The sequence below is a fragment of the Crinia signifera genome, chromosome 3 (genome assembly GCF_055691185.1).
Source record: "Crinia signifera chromosome 3, ASM5569118v1, whole genome shotgun sequence".
NCBI lineage: Eukaryota > Metazoa > Chordata > Amphibia > Anura > Myobatrachidae > Crinia > Crinia signifera.
In genome coordinates this window covers 306,379,695-306,400,760 of record NC_139219.1, presented here as the reverse complement: position 1 = coordinate 306,400,760, position 21,066 = coordinate 306,379,695, and the positions used below count along the sequence as shown (strand labels likewise).

The following is a 21,066-nucleotide window of genomic DNA, read 5'->3' as shown; positions in this document are numbered from 1 at the left end:
GCATCGACACAGCACAGAAAATACTCTTTATTTCAGGGTATTTGTGAACGCACAGTGGGGAAATCGCCACCAAATATGGCCCCAGTGCCATGTTCCCGGAGACCTGCGCCCTACGCGAGAGAGGACCGGATCTCTTAAAATGTCCCCTGTTTTATATAGCATTTATGTATACCTCCCAACTGTCCTGATTTTCATGGGACCGTCTCATTTTTTTGGGACGGTCCTGCATCCCACCCGGGGCCGGCAGTGTCTTGCAGTGATGGTGGTGGGGCAGTTGGGAGTCCCCCTTGCTATTCCCAGAGACAGAGGGGCTGAGGATCCCCTTTGCCGGTAGGACCTTTCCCGGCGACCTCCTCCTCCCTAGCAGCAGTACTTCCCCTCCTGGGTGCAGAGAGGAGGAGCCCAGGAGTCACTGCGGTACTTGTGGAGTATCACGGCTCCCACGACCTTCATCGTATGCTGATTGTATGCTAAAAATCGCATCGCATCGCATCGCATGCGATCAAATCGCATGCGATGCGATGCGATGGCACCCGATTTTGCACTGAAATGCATCAGAATGCATTGAAATGTGTATTAAACTTGTGAAATGCCCCCAAATGCCATTTTTCATAGTGCACCACCCCCACTATCAACGTCAACCCGAAGCGTGGCGAGCGCAGCGAGACCGTGAGGGGCGGCGGTACGCGTCCTACGACCTTTTCATACCCCCACTATCCACGTCGGCGTGGAGTTGAGAATAGAATAGTGTGGCGAGCGCAGCGAGCCACCGAGCCCGAAGCGTGGCGAGCGCAGCGAGCCCCGTGAGGGGGCGCGGATACCTTCACAGCTATACACGTCCCCTCGCGGGCTTCACAGGTATCCGCGTCCCCTCGCGGGGCTCGCTGCGCTCGCCACGCTTCGGGCTCGGTGGCTCGCTGCGCTCGCCACACTATTCTATTCTCAACTCCATGCCGACGTGGATAGTGGGGGTATGAAAAGGTCATAGGATGCGTACCGCCGCCCCTCACGGTCTCGCTGCGCTCGCCACGCTTCGGGTTGACGTTGATAGTGGGGGTGGTGCACTATGAAAAATGGCATTTGGGGGCATTTCACTAGTTTAATACACATTTCAATGCATTCTGATGCATTTCAGTGCAAAATCGGGTGCCATCGCATCGCATCGCATCGGATGGCATCATATGGCATCCGATGCGATCGCATACGATTTTTGAGCTAAAATGCTCAAAAATCGGTAAAACATCGTATCGCATCGTATGCCATCGTATGCCACTACATATGGCATACGATGCCATACGATGGGATGCGATGGCATGCGATTTTTGAGCAAAAATGCTCAAAAATCGGTAAAGCATCGCATCGTATGCCATCGTATGCCAATCATATGGCATACAATGCCATACGATGGGAGCCGTGATACTCCACAAGTACCGTCACTGCTCCCATTCCCGATTGCAGGACTTTCTTCGGGCTGCACCCACTCTGTGGAATGCCCTCCCAAGCATAATAAGACTCTCCTCCAGTCTCCAAACCTATAAAAGTTCCCTGAAAACTCATCTCTTCAGGCAGCTTATCAAATTCCAGAACCAGTCATAGAACCTTGCATTCTGGTGGAATCGATGCAATAAAGAATACAGTATCTATCCTTATGTATCAATACCTATTTCCCTATAGATTGTAAGCTTGCGAGCAGGGCCCTCCTACCTTTTGACTGTCTGTAAATACCCAGTTTGTTGTATGACGGTCTCCGTTTGTAAAACGCAACAGAATCTGCTATGCTATATGAGAAACTGTTAATAAATAAATAAATAGAGATAATCATTTCCATTCTGCATATTTACAGCTCCTCCTCTTTATTTGAATTTAGCATTATTAGGTATATATTAATTTGTGGTTAGTTTGCAGTGCACATGTATATGTGATGAAAGGGGGCTTATGGAGGTTACTTAGAATACCAAAGAAAGACATGTGGTGCAGATGCACACTCCATATTATTAATCAAAAATCAATCAATAATAGAGGTTCTTGGTATATTCATTGGCCAAGAAATATTTGCCCACCAACCAGCTTCACGGTAACCTCATTTCTGGTGGGTCCCTAATACTAAGAATCTGGGGCACGGAACCCCAAAAAGGCCAGCATAAGCCAGTCACCCCAGGGCAGCACACAAGTGAAAAACTAAGCTAGAAGCAGGAGCTAGAGGTTAAAAAGTGTAGTGCTAGGAAGTATAATATTAGTGAAAATAAATAGTGCTAAATAAATGTTAGGGTGTGCCACCCTGGAAGCAACTCGGTTACACCAACCCAAGGGAAGCCGCGCCCCAAATCCATCTCCAAGACTAGCAAATAGTGTAAATTTTTAGGTCTTACCTTCATTGCGCCCTCAGTTTGCAGTCTGTGGCTACCAGGGACCAAACTGGTGAACTAATGTTCAGATCAGGTGGGCGGGGTGCTACTCTAAGTTGAAGGAGTCCCAACCTTCAGGTGTACAGGTGTACACAATATTAGCTGTCCCCCCCCCCCCCCCCCATATACTTAGAATACCAGTTTATGAACAGCAGCAGAATGTAAAATGAAGTTCTCCAGTGGGAAATACAGTAGTTATGACTAAATGAAAAGAGATGTGCAGTAAAAGCAATAGACAGTGAAAGTGCTCTTATGGAAGTCTTCTTATCAGTTATGTGAGCCCCTCCGGGGTCTCCGATCCATGGCTGCAGGATTGCACTGTCACAGAAAAGCAAAGACCATTGCTGGTAAGCAGTCCCAGGAGAAAGATGCAGTATAAAGTGTTGCTGAATCACTGTCAGGCAAAGCAGTATCACAGGGGGAGTGGATCGTATTATCGACCACACTTAGGTCGACACCGTTGGGTCGACATACAGGAATGTCGACAGGGTTCTAGGTCGAAATGGATGAAGGTCGACAGGTGTCTAGGTCGACAGGGGACTAGGTCGACATGGTTTTAGGTCGACATAGCGTTAGGTCGACATGGGTTATGTCAACAGGTCGCGAGGTTGACATGGGTTTTTTCACTGTTTTTTTACCCGAATGTCGACACAGTCGACATGGACACTGTTTGAAATCAACCGCACAATCGCTGCGCTTGGCACACTATTTTACTCTCCCCTAGTGGATGATATGGCATGAAATACCGCCTGTCAGCACATGTCGGCTCAAAAAACAGTGTAAAACTCCATGTCGACCTAAAACCATGTCGACCTTGTCCCCTGTCGACCTTCCTGCATGTCGACCCAACATTGTCGACCTAATGACTGTCGACCGTATCCCATCACAGGTGTCTCATGATGCATTTCTGCTCTGATTGTGCTTTTCATAGATCTCACCCTTACTAACAGCATGTAGCACCATGGACAGCGCAGTCAGTGCAATAGTAAGCAATGCTGACTCACAGCACTGAGGGTATGACTTCAATTCCCACCATGGCCCTAGATGTGTAGAGCTGGTACAGTGTTTATCTGCCAGCGTTTGCAGAAAGATGGCGATAGCGCTGGTGATATCATAGTAGAATGAATCGACGTTCCGTATGAAGCTGAAACTGTGCCTGATTATCCCTCTCTGACTGTCCGGAACGTAGAAGGAAACCATAGAGGGCCGCGATGAGAGCTGTCCTTGGCGGAATCCACGTGTTCTTTATCACCTGCTGGCTGGTGATTATATGCTGGTTCTATATGTTTTACATCAGTGCAATGTGAAAATAAATTCTACTTTCCTTCAAAAAGGTGCTGTGCTATTTTTCCTGTTTTTTTGGTTAAAGGAAATGACTGCTATCTACATCACCAGTATCTTCTCTGCGTTCTGATGGGCCCGACCCGGCATTTCTATTGGCGTGCTGACCGTTTTTGTCGCCATGTCCATGATGAAACGATTTGGGGGCCCGTCGGAATGTCCCCTGCCTGTCACTCAGGCAAGTAGCACCCTGGCAAATTAAATATTTGCTGAAGGCGCCTGCTGTGGGGTTTGCACATGCGCTTAATCGCACATGTGCAGACTCCCACCGTTAGGGTTGGAACTGAATCTGGACCTGTATGAACGGGTCTGAATTGGCCCCTTTATATAGACGGTAATTATATGCTCGTTAAAAAAATGACAGCTGTCACGACATGTACACAACAGTACATAGGATCTTATTCTGGTCCGTTCGCAGGCCTGCGTACGTTCACACGTGGCTGATGTTTTTGCATTGCCCATGAGCATGCGCTTGGTGCGTGCGTCCTTGGCGTCAAAACTGGTCGCTGTGTGCACACACCCATGGGTTGCAGGGGGCGGCGGGCTGGCCAATTAGCATATGGAAACGCCCAGCATTTCTTGGGCGTTCCAATGACAACGCTTGGCGTTCTCATGCTAATAAGCCGTGATGGACAAGTGCGGGGTGGGCAGCTGACATCACTGGATGTCAGCTGCCCGCCCACTTCCACCCATATGTAAGTTTGCTCAGAGCAACCTTACATATGCATGCACCTTCCACATCTTTCGATGGTCGCTGACCATCGAAAGATGTAGGAGGGTCCCAGCGGCATGCGAATGGATGTTTATGTAAAAGATCCATTCGCATCCAATGCGAATGTACGCACCTTGCGAATGGTGGCCAGGCGTAACCACCATTCTCAAGGCAGGATCTGGGTCTCTTGCAAGGATGCGAATTTGCATCCGAGCAAGTGAACCAGAATAATCCCCATGAGTGATGCAGCTTTACGAATGAGAACACTGTAGCACCTGTATTATTACGGTATATCGTACATCTTGCATTTGTATTGTGCGTAGTGCTTGGCAACCTGGCACATTGATGTCAGAGTCGACACTGTTAAATCTTCTAAAGCCATTACGCCCACGTGGTACTTATAGCAGCGTGAGGCTGGGACGGGGCTGAAGCTTACGATTTAGGAGCAGGGATTGGAAGATATGCTATTGTGTTGCTCACAGTCCTATAATTCTGATAACAGGTCAGCAGCAGCCTGCAGGATTACATGTGACATGTTATGAATGAGAGTCGTGTAGGCCATAATGGGATGCAGTCGGCAGTTGGACACTCGGTAGGTCAACCACTATTAGTCAACAGGCCTTAGGGCGACACATGAAAAATGTTGACATACATTAGTTGATCGTGGTCAAAAGGTCAACAAAAGCAATAGGTCAACATGGGAAAGGTCGACATGAGTTTTTCACATATTTTTGGTGTCTATGTCGACATAGGTCAACATGGACACTGTGTATTCTCCCCCCTATGTCCACTTGGATCTTAAAGTATGAAAAAAGTCATTTTTTTGACAAAAAAAAAAAAACCTTGAAAACTCATGTCGACTTTTTTCATGTAGACCTTTTCCATGTCAAACACAAAGCATGGAATAAACCTAAGCGCTGGACTGGATCGGATAGCGATATATACATACAGTATAAAACAATAGAATTTTCTGTCATTGGGCTACAGCTTCAGCTAATAAGGCAATTGAGAACATCTGGGATACAAAAAACTAAGGGTGACGTAATCGGGTGCGATTTTCTAACTTTTGTGAATTTTGGTCAAAAAAAGTCAGAATTTGCCTGTCTTGTATAATTCGCACATGTAATAGGATGCAAATTGCGGTATAAATCGCTCTTTTTGCAGGTGAAATCGCACATTTTGGCCTATCATTTTTTTACACACGTCCAGATGTTTTTCCATTATAAAGTATACAATATGCAAATGTAATAGCTTGCGATTTTTGGTAAACGTTACCAAAATCCACATACACAATAGACCAGTTTGAGACTGGCGAATTTGACAGAACCATGCACAGATCAGTCTTTGTCAAAAAAAAAAATGCGTTCAAGTGAAAAAAATGTAAAATGTCCCCCCGTATTTCTGAAACCAGCCCTGGGCTCTTGGACCAGTCCGGGTTCCAAAATACAGAGGACAAAAAAACTGGGGATCCCCTGTATTTTGGAACCAGCACTGAGCTCTAACAGCCAGCGATGTCATGTCACAGCCGGGGGACAATTTTTTATTTCAAGGCCCCCCGGCCGTGCCATGAGCACCGTAGCACGGTGCTGTCTCCGGCATCCCTGGGTGGTGGACGCCGGGCTAATGTGTTTAAAAAATAGATAAAAACACATTGCTTTGTACAGGAGTACTACAAGACCAAGCATGCGGTGCATTAATATGCCTGCTGGGTCTCGTAGTTCACCTGTTAAAAGAATGTGTAAATACCAACACACACACCCAGAAAAGTATACATTTAATAGACACCTGGTCCAGCGTTTTCATCTCTGCCACTGCTCACTCAGTTAACGCTGCGCTCGGCACACAATTATAATCGCTATGCCCACGTGGATGGTAAAATATGAACAAGTCCTTTTTCTTTACAAAAAAAGATCATGAAAAACTGATGTCGACCTTTGTTGACCTTAAAGAAAAACTGTCAATCTTTTTTTCATGTTGACCTTTTCACTGTCGACCTATTGACCATCTTGAGTTTGACCATGTCGACCTTTTGACCGTCGACCCTTTGGCAGTGTCGACCTTCTGATTGTTGACCAATAGTTGTCAACCTTTTCATTGTCTAGCTAGACACTGTAGAGTTCTAATCTAATAGAGGGTGGAGGGCCCCGAACTGGTATATTGCCTAGGGCTCCATGAGATGTAAATCCGCCTCTGGTGTTATACATTGGCGAATCTAGAATTATGGTAATGGGTGGTCCCAGATCTAGACATAACAGCAGGGGGACCTTTGCGCGGCACAGCCGCGCTGCAAAAAGGGGGCGTGGCCTCATGGGAAGGAGGCGTGGTATCACAAAAAGGGGTGTGGTATTACACTTTAGACCATTACACATTTTAGCATACTCCGTAATACCCATTACACATAAAGCCACACGCCGTAATGCCAATTACACATTGTGCCACACAACATGATGCCCATTACATACTATATAACAAACCGTAATGCCCATTGCATATTTGCCACATAAGTGCTGCTTACCTACGTGCTCATTGCTAGGGGGTTCTTGCTTGATGGCACCATAGTACCCATTACACATGATGCCGCACACCATAGTACCCATTACACATGATGCCGCACACCATAGTACCCATTACACATGATTCCGCACACCATAGTACCCATTTCACATGATGCCGCGCACCATAGTACCCATTACACATGATGCCGCGCACCATAGTACCCATTACACATGATGCAGCACACATAATGCTGCTTACACATGATGCTGCACACCTTATTGCCCCTTACACATTAAGCCACACATTATGTGTAATGCCCACACATACAGCCACTTGTAGCGTCCCTTAAGCAATGCCCCCAAAAGTGCCACACTGTAAATTTTTATATGAGCCTTCGCTGCTGCTGAAGGGAGAGATGGAGAGCGGTGCAGCTGCTTCTATGGGGAGAGGTGCAGAGCGCAGTGCAGCGCAGAGCGCGCTCCCACTCCCCTCCTGGTGTCCCCTCTAGCCGAGTGAACATTTGAAATATTGTGCGCGCTGTTGTTGTGCGTGACGTCGGGGGAGCACACCGGGCGACGGTAGCACATGGTTAAAGGGGGGGGGGGGGCGGGCTGAGGTGAAAGCGGGAAGAATTGGAGCGGAAGCTGCAGGGATGACAGTCATTGACAGCTGGGCAGAGAGCAGGGAGCTGCCCTGCTGTATTCAGAGCACTACAGGTCACGGCTGTTTGAAATAATACCCCTTTCACAACAGAAAATGCAGGGATTTACCCGGGAATATGGTCCCAGGATCATGCAGGGACATTCCCAGGCTGACCCCAGCCTAGTCCCTGCATTTTCTGGTGTGAGGGGGAGAGACAACCACTCCCCTCTCCCTACCCCCCCAGGTTATCCTATAGGGAAAACATTCCAGCTTTGCCTGGCAGTATCTCCGGTTCCCAGGGGGCTAGAGACACGGGGCTGGGATCGTTGGAAAAAGCCCCATCCCTCAGCTACAAAATGGGTGGTCCTGTGCACCCCCGGACCACCCCCTTGATTCGCCTATGGTGTTATATACAGTGGGCACAGCACTGTGTAGTATAGGTACTATATGGCCGGTATTACATACTTGAGTAAAAAGTTACCTGGCCATGCACAGAGCTGGTGTTGTCAAAATTACAGGTAACAATTTGTGTCAATAAAGTTTGTACAAAGCCTGCTCCCTGTGCCCCCTGAGGAGAAATGTGTGAGGGAAACAGCAGCATGTAAGTGGCTCTCTGCAGAGGGAGAGTGAGAGGACACTCAGCAGGAGTTGGGGGGACACTCAGCAGGAGAGTGAGGAGACAATTACCACAAAATACACTGAGAAGGCACTCAGCATAAATCAAGTGAGGTGAATAGATAAATAGACTGAGGGAACACTCAGCATAAATAGACTGAGGGAACACTCAGCATAAATAGACTGAGGGAACACTCAGCATAAATAGACTGAGGGAACACTCAGCATAAATAGACTGAGGGGACACTCAGGATAAATAGACTGAGGGAACACTCAGCATAAATAGACTGAGGGAACACTCAGCATAAATAGACTGAGGGAACACTCAGCATAAATAGACTGAGGGAACACTCAGCATAAATAAACTGAGGGAACACTCAGCATAAAAAGACTGAGGGAACACTCAGCATAAATAGACTGAGGAAACACTCAGCATAAATAGACTGAGGAAACACTCAGCATAAATAGACTGAGGGGACACTCAGGATAAATAGACTGAGGGAACACTCAGCATAAATAGACTGAGGTAACACTCAGCATAAATAGACTGAGGGAACACTCAGCATAAATAGACTGAGGGAACACTCAGCATAAATAGACTGAGGGAACACTCAGCATAAATAGACTGAGGGGACTCAGGGTAGAGAGTGAGACGACACTTGACAACACTCAGCATAAAGTGAGGGTAATCAGGATGCAGAGTGAGGGGCACTCAGGATAGAGAGTGAGAGGACAATCAGTAGGAGTTGGGGGGACAGGTGAGTAAGGAGACAATTACCACAAAAATACACAGAAAAGACACATAGCATAAATTAAGTGAGGGGATTCTCAGCATAAATAGACTGAGGGAACACTCAGCATAGTGAGAGAGTGAGGGGACTCAGGATAGAGAGTGAGTGGACACTGGATAAATAGAGTGAGGGGACTCAGGATAGAGAGTGAGTGGACACTCAGGATAACGCTCAGCATAAAGATAGTGGGGGACTCAGGATAAATAGAGTGAGGAGACACTCAGGATAAATAGAGTGAGGGGACTCAGGTTAGAGAGTGAGTGGACACTCAGGATAACGCTCAGCATAAAGATAGTGGGGGACTCAGGATAAATAGAGTGAGGAGACACTCGGGATAAAGCGAGTGAGTGTACACTCAGCATACATACGCACTGATAATGAAGAGAGCACTGCCACTAATGTAACAGAGTAAAAATAAAAAGTGTATCCAAGTGGTTCTTAAAAGCAACATTTACACACTACATTGTCATCAATATATCCCAGGTGTCAGTTACCATATGTCATCCCTAAACAGACGCCCATAATACTCTGATTTTATCAGGGCTTCCTTCAACTAATACAGTGTTCTCACTGCCAGTTATAAATACACGGCTTTTCACCGGCATTAAAATGCCGGGGACTGCAGGGACGGACCCCCGTTCTTACTGCAAGGCAAATTCCCAGGTGAAGAAGTTCTACCCGGTAATTTGCCTTTCAACACGGGTGTTTATGCAGTGATAACGGGTCAACCCGTGTCTGCATACCCGGATCTCAAACACGGGTAAAAAGAAGGGTTTTACCCGTGTATGAGATCCGGGTATGCGACCCGTTCACACTGTAGAAAAACCCGTGTTAAAAGACAAATTCCTGGGTCGACATGCTAGACCTGGGAATTTGTCTGCAGTGAGAACGGGATATAAGTAAAGTTGTAGCCAAACAGAAAGTGGATTTGCCAAAACGCCTAGACTGTTGTTATATAATGTTCCAAAAAATTTGGATTTTCATTTCATAATAAGATACATCGACATGGATGGTGAAGAAGGAACAAGCCAGTTAAAAAAAATAAATCATGAAAAACACATGTCAACCCTGTCATGTGTCGACCTTTTGACAAGGTCAACATGTTGAACCTGTTGGCCTACTGCATGTCCACCTTTTGGGGTAGATCTTTGGTCTGTCTATATGGACTCTATAGCCCCGTACACATAGGGCGATTTCAGCTGAGCGACCAAATCCCTGTACGTACAGTACGATGGTGGAGGGAGTGGTTGTCGGTCACAGGAGCATGCTCGTGGGACCAGCCACTTCCCCGGGCAGAGTGTATTGTTTTCATCAGTGATCATCGCTGGTCACTGATGAAAACGGGACACTCAGCAATTTAGTCACAGAGCGATTTATCGCTGAGCGTCCAATCGCTCCGTGTGTACGGAGCTTATCAGTCTCGAACAAGTCTCGGATGGGGCCGGGCACATCACAGCATATGGCCCCGCCCCTAATCAATGCACTACCCTGCTTTGCTGCAGGGGGTGCGGTCAGACAAGGGAAGAGCACGCCAGACTAGGCTGGGGCACTGTTGGCTGCAGTGTAGGGTCCCCCCCCCACTACAAGCTCCTCAGACGGATTTTGCGGCTGTTTTGGGGTGATTTCCATAAATATATGTTTAATAATTAAGCCCCTTAGTGTCCTACACATGTTTCTGAGTTTATCCATATTTCTACATAAAGTGTTGAAGGCTAAAATGCATTCTTGTAAATGGTAAAACAGCCAGTTCTCTGTATTCTTTTATTTGCTAAATGGTGATCTTTGGAATGTTTTACTTGAATTGAGTGTGGAACTAATTACCTTAAACGGGAGACAGCCTTCTTGATTTAATTGCCAATAAAACACTGAATTGGCTCTACAGCTCACAGCTTTCGCCTTAATAAAATCAACAAACAAGAAAGTATTGAAGCATAAATCAGCCACAAAAACTGCATATATTAGCTGAAGCTTTTAGCAGTTTTTATAACACAAGCAAAGAATTACAAACGGCAAGTGTTTGCAGACTAGACTGGTGCGTTACATGTGATCAAGTGGCCTTTGCAAGTGTTGTCAGGCAAGTGATGTCCAGGCAGCCAGGCCTTGCTGCCTCAGCAGCTGGCAGCCTCAGGCAGAGGGTGTATATTCCATGCACTGGACAGGACTCTGTGAAAACCTAGTTTTTCGTATTAGTATTTTCCCTACGATTGCATACGACTGATTCAGTCGTATGCAAAGTCGTGTTCCGGAGGGGGATTTACAAAGCAGTCATATACGGCTGCTTTGTAACCCTCCGATGTCGTAGTAATTCGTATTAGCTGGCCATATATACGTCCGCTAATACGAATTAGTAGAGGCAGTCTGCACGGATCAGTCAAATCCGTGAAGGCTGCAAGGTGTAAAAAAAATAGAAAAATAAATAAATAAAAAAAACAGCGTGGGGTCCCCCCACAGCTGTAACCAACACCAGGCTGAAAGAGCCGGGGGCCGGTAATTAAAAATCAGGGAACCCGACAAATAGGGGTTCCTCAATTTTTAACAACCAGCCCCTGGCTCCAGGTCCGGGGCTGGTTCCCAAAATACGGGGGACAAAATGACTAGAGGTCCCCCGTATTTTAAGAACCAGCCCCAGGCCAAACCAGCCAGCAGGATAATGCCACAGCTGGGGGGAGACTTTTTAAGTCCCCCCGGCCAAAGCATTAACCCTCTGACCAGTCAGTCTGGCCAGGGGCCCTGGGGGAGTGGGGACCCCTCCAATAATGGGGTCCCCCCCCTCCAGGACTTACCTGACCAGGCTGAAGCCTGGTGCTGTCCCCGGTGGCCCTGTGTGGTGGCCACCGGGCTGATACTGGTGTAAAAAAATAGATGAATACACTATTGTTTTAAACTGTGGAACTATGAGTCCCAGCAAGCCTCCCCCGCAAGCTGGGACTTGAAGAACCACAAGTCCCAGCCTGCGGGGCATTAAAGGGACCGCTGGGTCTTGTAGTTCCACAGTAAAAAAAATAGTTCAATAAATACACACTGAAAAATAAAAGTTTAATACATACATTACACACACACTGATACTTACCTTACTTATCTTGATCCCGTAGGTAGGTCCCAGAGTCTTGACCTGGTGCCTTGTCCTGGTTCTGGATTTATTCATCTATTTTTTTACACCAGTATCAGCCCGGTGGCCACCGCACAGGGCCACCGGGGACAGCACCAGGCCTTTATTGGGGGGGTCCCCACTCCCCCAGTGCCCCTGGCCAGGCTGACTGGTCAGAGGGTTAATGCTTTGGCCGGGGGGACTTGTATAAAAAGTCTCCCCCCAGCTGTGGCATTACCCTGCTGGCTGGTTTGGCCTGGGGCTGGTTCTTAAAATACGGGGGACCCCTAATAATTTTGTCCCCCGTATTTTGGGAACCAGCCCCGGACCTGGAGCCTGGGGCTGGTTGTTAAAAATCGGGGAAATCCCTATTTGTCGGGTTCCCTGATTTTTAATTACCGGCCCCGGCTCTTTCAGCCTGGTGCTGGTTACAGCTGTGGGGGGGACCCCACGCTGTTTTAAAAAAAAATTTATTTATTTTTCTATTTTTTTTACACTAAAGCCTGCACGGATCTGACTGATCCATGCAGGCTAAAGCCAAATACTACAGGACAATCAAGGTGTATTTTCCTGTCGTATTTTCGTGCCTGTTGTACACCAATTAGCAGCCGTATTATCAATACGGCCGCTTATTAAATCAGGAACCACCATTCTTTTGAATGGTAATTCCTGTCGTATCCTATCGATGGTGTAGACATTCGTATTTGTAAATACAAATATGAATGTCCCATCTTTAAGAATACGAATTGCTGTATTTTTGGGATAGTAAATCCCGAAAATACAAATGTGTAAAAAATAGGTGTATTTCTGCCTACGAATACACCTATTTTTTTACAAATTCATATTAGTAAATTTCCCCCTTTGTTGCTTTTTGACAAAAATTTAAGGCATGGTTGCCTACCTGACCCTCGTCTTCAGGGAGAAAATGCTCTGTTCCTGGACTTCCCTGGTAATGTATGATTGCCATCACCTGTGGTGAAACACATTTCATATCAATTACCTACCACAGGTAGGTACCCACAGGTGATGACAATCATACATTGCCAGGGAAGTCCAGGAACAGAGCATTTTCTCCCTGAAGGTAGGCAACCATGATTTAAGGCATTGAGAGGACTCAACTGGAGACTTATACTACTTTTTACACCACGACCCAGGTAGGACCGGGGTATCTGGATGTGGTTACAATGCTGGTTAGACCAAGTTCATACCCTGTTTACACTTCACCCTTGACCCAAGTTATTCCTGGTCTTCTGGCAAATGTCAGAGGGGCCAATGGCTAGATGAGAGAGAGAGCTGCTGGACTCGCGGAGGGGACAGCAGCTCACTCTGTGTGTTGACTGGGTCCAGGAGAGAGAGGGGTGGCATCACATGCAGCTATTCCCCTCTCTCCTGCAAGCCGGGATAGGCAGTGCACGCATGCCCGGTGCATGCGTGCTGCTACCCGTGTGTGTCCAGCGTGGGCATACATGCCAGGGCCAATTCGGTTTGGCATATATTTTTCCAATGTAGCAAAGCAGGGCGGACTTGCCGAAGCCAAGTGAGCCCATGAGGGTATATGTTTGTGCTGATGGTGGTCACATAACATGGAATATATATATATAAAAAAACATGTGTTGACTATTGTCTTGTTGATCTTTTCACAGTTTTAAAATCCTTTATACCCCTTTCACTATGCACAAATAACCTAGGTATGACCCGGATTGTTGCCGGGTCAGCTCGGGATGACGTGTGGTTTGAAACGGCCTTTTTGAATAACCCGGAACCAGCAACCAAGCATTCCGAACGGGTTAAAAGAAGGGTAAATCCCGGGTCACACCTGGGTTGCTGTGCAGTGTGACACTATAGGAAGGAGGCAGTGTCAATTTTGAGCCCTGCCTCCTCCCCCCAGTCCCCCGATGTGCTACCACCCCACCCCCTTTCTGAAGTCAGCGGCTTATTGACAGGTCTCTGTGGGGGACTATTATTGCAAATGCTGTTTCGCTCTCATGACAGATCCATGTCCAAATCATTTGTCATGTGAAAGGGGTATTAGTAGGACTAAAGCCATATACACACTAGGCGATCCTGGCCACGGCCAATGCCCGCAGGTGTCCTATAGTGAGTGTACACACACTGAATGATATTAGAAAATGATATCGTTCAGTGACGTCTCAGAACCCGATGAACATACTATATATAGCCAAAGTGACCTGCATGTTCAGTAGGCGGAAGGGGGCATTACCGTTGCGCCGGAACACACATCATTAATGATATTGCGTGTTTACACTAGATGATATTTTAAAAGACATCGCTCAAGCTGTGTACACACGGGGGCGATAGGGGCTGAAAACGCTGGAAATATGGTCGCTGGCGACCATATTGCCAGCGATTGGAGTGCGCACCAGCAATAAATCGCCGGGTGCGCGCTCCCGTTTTTAGCCCCCTTATGATCGCTGGTCACAGGAGCTTGCAGCTGATTACCTCTGCTGCTCCCCCAGCAGAGGTTCCCTTTCATCAGCGACCATCTCTGGTCGCTGATGAAAAGTAGAAACTGAGCAATATATCTCCCCCCATGTGTACGGGGCTTCAGAAGCCCCTTTTTGAGCCATATCTTTTTATAATATCCTCTAGTGCACAGAGTCTCAAACTCGGTCCTCAGGACCCCACACAGTACATGTTTTGCTCCACCTGTGTATATTTAACAATGTATCATTGAGTAATGAATGCACCTGTGCACTTGCTGGGCGACCTGGAAAACATAAACGGTGTGGGGTCCGAGTTTGAGAACCATTGCTCTCATGTGTACGGCGCTTAACAGTGGTAACAATACCTGTACCCCTGGACAAAAGAGAGAAAAAAAATTAAAGCTAAACCTACAGGACTGTACCTGGGCATATTGGACCTGGAGTAATTGTAAGTGGTTCTTTATTTGTTTATTTGTAATACAAAAAAGAAACCACTAATTGCGGTATAATTTGCATTCTATACTTTGTAACTAACGAAGCATACCTGTTTTGTTTAGTCCATCATTATTAGCAAAGCTTTTAACAATATCCCCTTAGGCCATAGACCAGAAGTTCTACATGTGCACTGAACTTAGTAAATAAGGACAATCACCTTATTAGGGGGTAATTTCCATTAGCCAACTGCATCTTTCCTACCCTTCACAAATCCTTATCATAGCTTGTGGCTGGAGGTTATATGAAGGATAATGCATATTGTAAGCATTTCTCTTTGTAGACACTGTTTGGGTCTGGATGCATTGTTGAAGTAGTTAATCTTTTTGGCCAATCCGCTGTGTAGTACAATATAGGCAAATTCTCGTACATTTCCATCTCCCAGATTTCCTGTTGCGTATGTATTATCAATACTAAACTTTGTAGCTGCAACTAAATTAAATGATATATTTTTTTCAGAGCTAAGCCCTGGTTTCAGTGTAATCCACTTGATTTATTCTGTGTCTTAGATGAAGAAAGAACAGACGAACTACAGTAGATGCCGGTCATAGGTTGGTAAACTTTTTGTTTCAGAGCTATTAATGTAATACTGTGTAAGACTAGTTGTATAAAGATGAGTACAATGATTAACCATTACATGGATCCATAGAAATCATTTTTTTTTATATTCTTATTCTCATAGTCTACAGTTATTTTCATTTAAGATATGAGCTATTTATTAAGCGTTCAATAATTGTTGTTTATAAATGCGCAGTACCGGCCTTGACCCATATGCCGGGCTGCCAATGGAAGCCTCATTCTGAAGGAAAATGTACTGTATGAGAAGAAGATGGCAAAGATTCTGACATAGGGGGCTATTCTAGTTTAATAGGTCCCCCACGCGGCAGGCGGCATCTCGGGTTCTAGCAAGGCTGCGAGTCAACCAGAATAAGGTCCATAGTATTAACCTTTGCAGTCACCTGTGCTGGCGTTTCCATGGCTGGAGAGATGTTGCCACTGACAGCCTAATTAGTCTGTTCACCCATACCCAGTGCATCCCAGGGGCCATTGCCCCAGTGCACAATTGGATTCGGTATGAAATCCCGACGGTCAAAATCCCGACAGGGTCAAAATCCCGAATGGGACAAAATACCGACAAGGACAAAATCCCGACAAGGTCAAAATCCCGACATTTAAAATCCCGACAAGGTCAAAATACCGACATATAGAATGTACAGGTGAAACAGTCAACATGACTTTGTGTCGACAGGTCGCGAGATCGTTATGATTTTTTTCCTGTTTTTTTACCCGAATGTCGACATGGTCGACATGGACACAGTTAGAGGTGATCTAATATCAACTCCACGCCGACGTGGATAGTGGGGGTATGAAAAGGTTAGAGGACGCGTACCGCCGCCCCTCGCGGGCTCGCTGCGCTCACCACGCTTCGGGTTGGTGTTGATAGTGTGGGTGGCATTGACAATGGGGGTGCATTTAACATTGTAAGCACCCATTAGGGTGCTTGTACAATTAAAAATCGCATCACATCACATACATCGCATGCCACTATATTTCATGTGATGCGATTGCATAAGATGCACTTCGATCAAAATCGGGGGCGCCGTGCTAGGAAACAAGTACCGCTTTTGGTATTTAATTGTTCATCCTTAGCCTATGTGTTTCTGCAATATTTATGTCATTTTGTTTTTCACTGTTTGGCACCGTATAAATAAATGTTACATATAAAAATAATAATGATTATCATCATGATATTCTTGAATTTGCAGAGATGCTCATTTTCTCGGTTAAAAACATAATTTTATTTTTACAGCCCTTCTTTCCTTTTGAACAAACCTTAAGAACCTGTAACATTTGGCAAGTCAGTGACATGCACCGTGAACAGTACCGAACCACAGTGGGTCCCATATGGCGTGAGCAAATGAAATGTGTGGGGACACTGCAGAATCAGCACTTACAGCTGGGAACAGGCCGTCACACTCCAGTTGCTGTAACTACAAAAGAAGAAATACACAGGCTGATAAACATCTATTGTCCTCACTTTCTAGTGTCCCCGGAATACAGAACAACATCTAATGCCAGAGTACAAATCATCAGCCCACACAGCTATAATGATGCAGGATGCTTTCAGCCAAGATCTAAAAATAAACAATCGACTCTCATATTTAATGTATTTGAAATATCCATGGAAAAAATTATATTTTCTCAATGTGACCTAATTTGGGAAAATAATATTGCAGCAGCTTATGATACAGAGAATTCAACTGACATGTTGCCTTGTTCTGATGTATCCGCTAAGAATATAAACCGATTTGTCCCAACAAAGTTTTCTAGATGTCTAATCGCTCGAACAAGAGAAGAGACACATTCATTACATGGACGTGATAAGGAGACTACTCTATGGTGTAGAGAAGAAATGACTTGTGACAGTAATGAAGAGACGGCTGTTAAATTAGAGAATCAAAAGACATCTAAGAGAAAACGAACGGTGAATCTATTCCAAACTGGAGAGAAGAGGATAAAAATGGCTTTGACGATCAACTCATGTAGTTATTATACTAAACCTGTCACAGAGATGCCATTTCTTCACACCACTACATCAGATCACTACAGTTTTGTAAGGCTTTGTCCTGAAATAGAAGCATACACAGATAAAAACACAATTCTAGATCCGATAAGTTATTTTAATGCTCAACAAAAACGCAACAGTTCTGGAACTGGTTGCAAATTGCGCAGTGAAGCGAGCAGCATGGGGTCAGCGCCGAAGGACTTGGTTCTATCACGTTTCCCATTTGGTGGTTATATACATGATGATGTTAGGGACTCTTACATTCCTCAAACTGACAGCACTGTTGATTATACTGTGCCATGCAGTCGTCGGCAACAGAAAGGACACTATGAAATTCAGGTTGACGATGATGAAAGCCTTTATATGACAAACAGCGCTGACAATAATATTAATCTGCATGTCATACTGTCACTGCATCCTTTTATACCAACTTCAAATGTTGTTTCTAGCGATGATAATTGCACAGAGCCAGGTGACGCACGAGGGCTAAAATGGTCAGATTCTGTGGCTTTTGAGAGATGCCTGACTCAAAATCAATGTGAAATTTCGGCAAACATGTTAACAAGTTCTGCAAAATGGAACTGTTTGCAAAAAACGACTTTATCACTACCTTATATCGATAAGAGAAACTGCCATTTTGGCAATAACCAGGAGCCATTTCTGTCCAAAGAAGAAGCATTTTTAGTGCAACGTAATTACCCAAGAAAGCATTTTCTCCCGAACATCAACTTCTCAAAACTTGCAGCTTCATTACTCGGAACGCCTACAAATGACTCCTTATTTTTCCACGGCTGTGGTTTACAAAGTACATCCAAAATAGAATCTTCCCATGAAATGATTTCTAAATCGCTCCTGTTCTCATTCAGACATGAAGGCATAAAACTTGCACAAACAGAAGCGGAGGATTCGCTTAGCACAGAAGATATAAACAATAGAACTGGGAGTGCTCATTTGGACTATACAACTGCATTTAAAAATGATGGCTTCTGTTTTCCCTCACACTTTGAAAATACTGTTGACACACAACATTCTGCAGAAGACAGCTCTGCAAAGACTATAGACACTAATTGGACGTCCTTGTCTTCAAAACAGTTGTCTTCCACAGAAACATTTAAAAAAATCTGTTTGGATCTGTGTTCGGTGGAATTAGACATCATTAATCCCGCGGAAACATCCAGTTCCTTCCGCCATGATTATGTATTTTGTGAAAGTATAACCACAACTGACAAAACTGCTGTAATAAGTAGTCAATCCACAGAGAGACAATACAAACATTGTATTACAAAATGTCAGTACGTAAAACAATCTTATGTATCAGGCACCGCGGAGCATCATGGCGCCAAGGAAGAGTTCACCAAAAATATACCCAATGAAATAGGCTATGGAATCGTTCTCAATACCAACATTTGTGGTGCCTTTATCTGTGAAACGGGTATACAAAATGTTATTGAGCATGAGTACATGGAATTTATATTGTTAAATAAAACATTAAATTTCAGCCGAACGTCTTCCTATGCAAATACTATTTGTTCAGAAAACACTTTAAATTCAAAAAAGGAACATAGACACACAAAAGAAATAAAAGTGAAAGGTGTGTCACCCTTTGTTAAAGAGGCCCAAATGACCCGCCCGACCGGGAGCACACAAGTGTCTTTAGAAAATGAGGCGTGTGACATGAAAGCTCAGTTTGACTTAGTTCTGGAAGAGTTGAAGTTATTCCATCACATTGGAGAAGAAAATGGAGACTCCAATATGGCTACAGAAGGGGACGGACTGGAATGTACTTGTAGTACTTTAGAAGAATTACCTGAAATGTTACCTGAGAGTATTCCTAGTAACTTCATAAGGGATGATGGTGACAGTCCGGAGATAAAAAAGCAAAGCAAATATGAATGTGGCAGTGAGGTCATGACTCAAGTCAACGAGCAGGAAGTACCTCAACAATGCTGGTCTGCTTTTCCAGGTGACGAGGAGTCGCTGTATTCTTCAGAAAAAGAAGGTTAGTGAAGGAAGCCATATTGTTTTGCATTTCATAACTATATTTCTAACATATGTATTTATAGCTGTAGAACATCTAATTTCACTATCTCCCAACACAGAAGAGCAAAATAAAATTCCCATCATAGTACATGGGCTAAATTAGAGCATTCTGGTTATTGTCTGAACACAGTATGCAATATTTAAACCATTTAAAAATAATCTGCAGTGTTTTAATTTTGCATAACCCTTACTCAAGGCTCAACTAAGGTCCTCATGGTCTTGGGGTGAAAAATGTTTTCATGAGAAGCAGAGGGGGGGGGGGGGGGTTGACAAATGCTGTGTGGATGTGGCTTTTGCCACGTAGACATGAAGACTCCAGAAACTATCAGCCCCAATGTATCCCTTAATATGAAAACAATACATAAATTTAATGTGGAAAATAGAAATAAAATATATGATTTATGGCACATGTCGTTAGCTGGTGGCTGGTGATCATCATTCTTTAATGATGATGGGCTGAGTTTAATTTGGAGGCCTCTTGGCCCACCGGGAAGGTGGGCAAGTACCCCGAATTTTCCTCGGCCCCCACACCACAATGATGAATGTCATTGTTCACTGCCGTTTGGGGAGGGGCAGGGCAAAAATTACGCAAATCGTGTAATTTCACATTATTTTAGCCCTGCCCCTCTCCTTAGAGCAGCGCATTGTGGTATTTGACTGAAACAGGGGCAGGACTTAATGATGTCAGCGTCCATCCTCTCTTTCTGAAATGCAGATCAGTATCTCCTCTATGGACTTCTGTCCCGTACCCCTGTGTGCACCCTGGTCATGACCGTGACTCAGTAGTGCCCCCCAGATCCCATTGCACCCTATTCAGCTGCCATGGCTGCAATATACTTCTCTTCAATGTTAGCTGATTATACACCAAATGGGAAGTCATGTTGAAACACTACTGTCACGCTAGGGGTACCTTGTGGATCTGTCTGAGGCCTGGAGGTTGGGTGTTTGCGGCTTGAAGGAGACTGGAGAATAGCAGGTTTGATATAACTCTTTATTGTAGCACCAACATAAGAAGGCAAGACCATAAATGAAACTGTAGATCAGAAAGCCCAGCGGGATACCTGGGTAACAACTGAGAGTCCAGAATGATGGGATTGATCCCAGAGTCTCTGTAGCTTACTGGGGAAACAATGACTGACTGGGAGCAAACGGCAATGGGCAATAGGGGACGGAAGTCAGCGACCTCCGATGACTGGCAGTAGACGCCGGTGCCGACAGGCAGGAAGGGATCGCGTCAGCGGGCTGAAGGACTGACAGCAGGTGCAGATGTAGACAGCAGGATGGAGAAGCGTCATCAGGCACTGAAGACTGGCAGTAGGTGCGGAGGCAGACGGCAGGATGGTAAGACGTCAGCAGGCACGGAAGACTGGCAGTAGGTGCGGAGGCAGACAGCAGGATGGTGAGGCGTCCGCAGGCACGGAAGACTGGCAGTAG

General features: G+C 45.4%; 1 protein-coding gene across 1 annotated transcript in view; it reads left to right on the top strand.

Annotated features, from left to right (window-relative positions):
- RAD51AP2 (RAD51 associated protein 2) overlaps positions 1 to 21,066 on the top strand; it is a 180,620-nt gene that overhangs the window by 134,783 nt on the left and 24,771 nt on the right. Inside the window, exon 2 of the mRNA XM_083178575.1 lies at positions 16,837 to 19,591. Coding sequence (XP_083034701.1) covers positions 16,894 to 19,591 — 2,698 coding nt within the window. The 5' untranslated portion in view covers positions 16,837 to 16,893. The remainder of the gene's footprint in view (positions 1 to 16,836; positions 19,592 to 21,066) is intronic.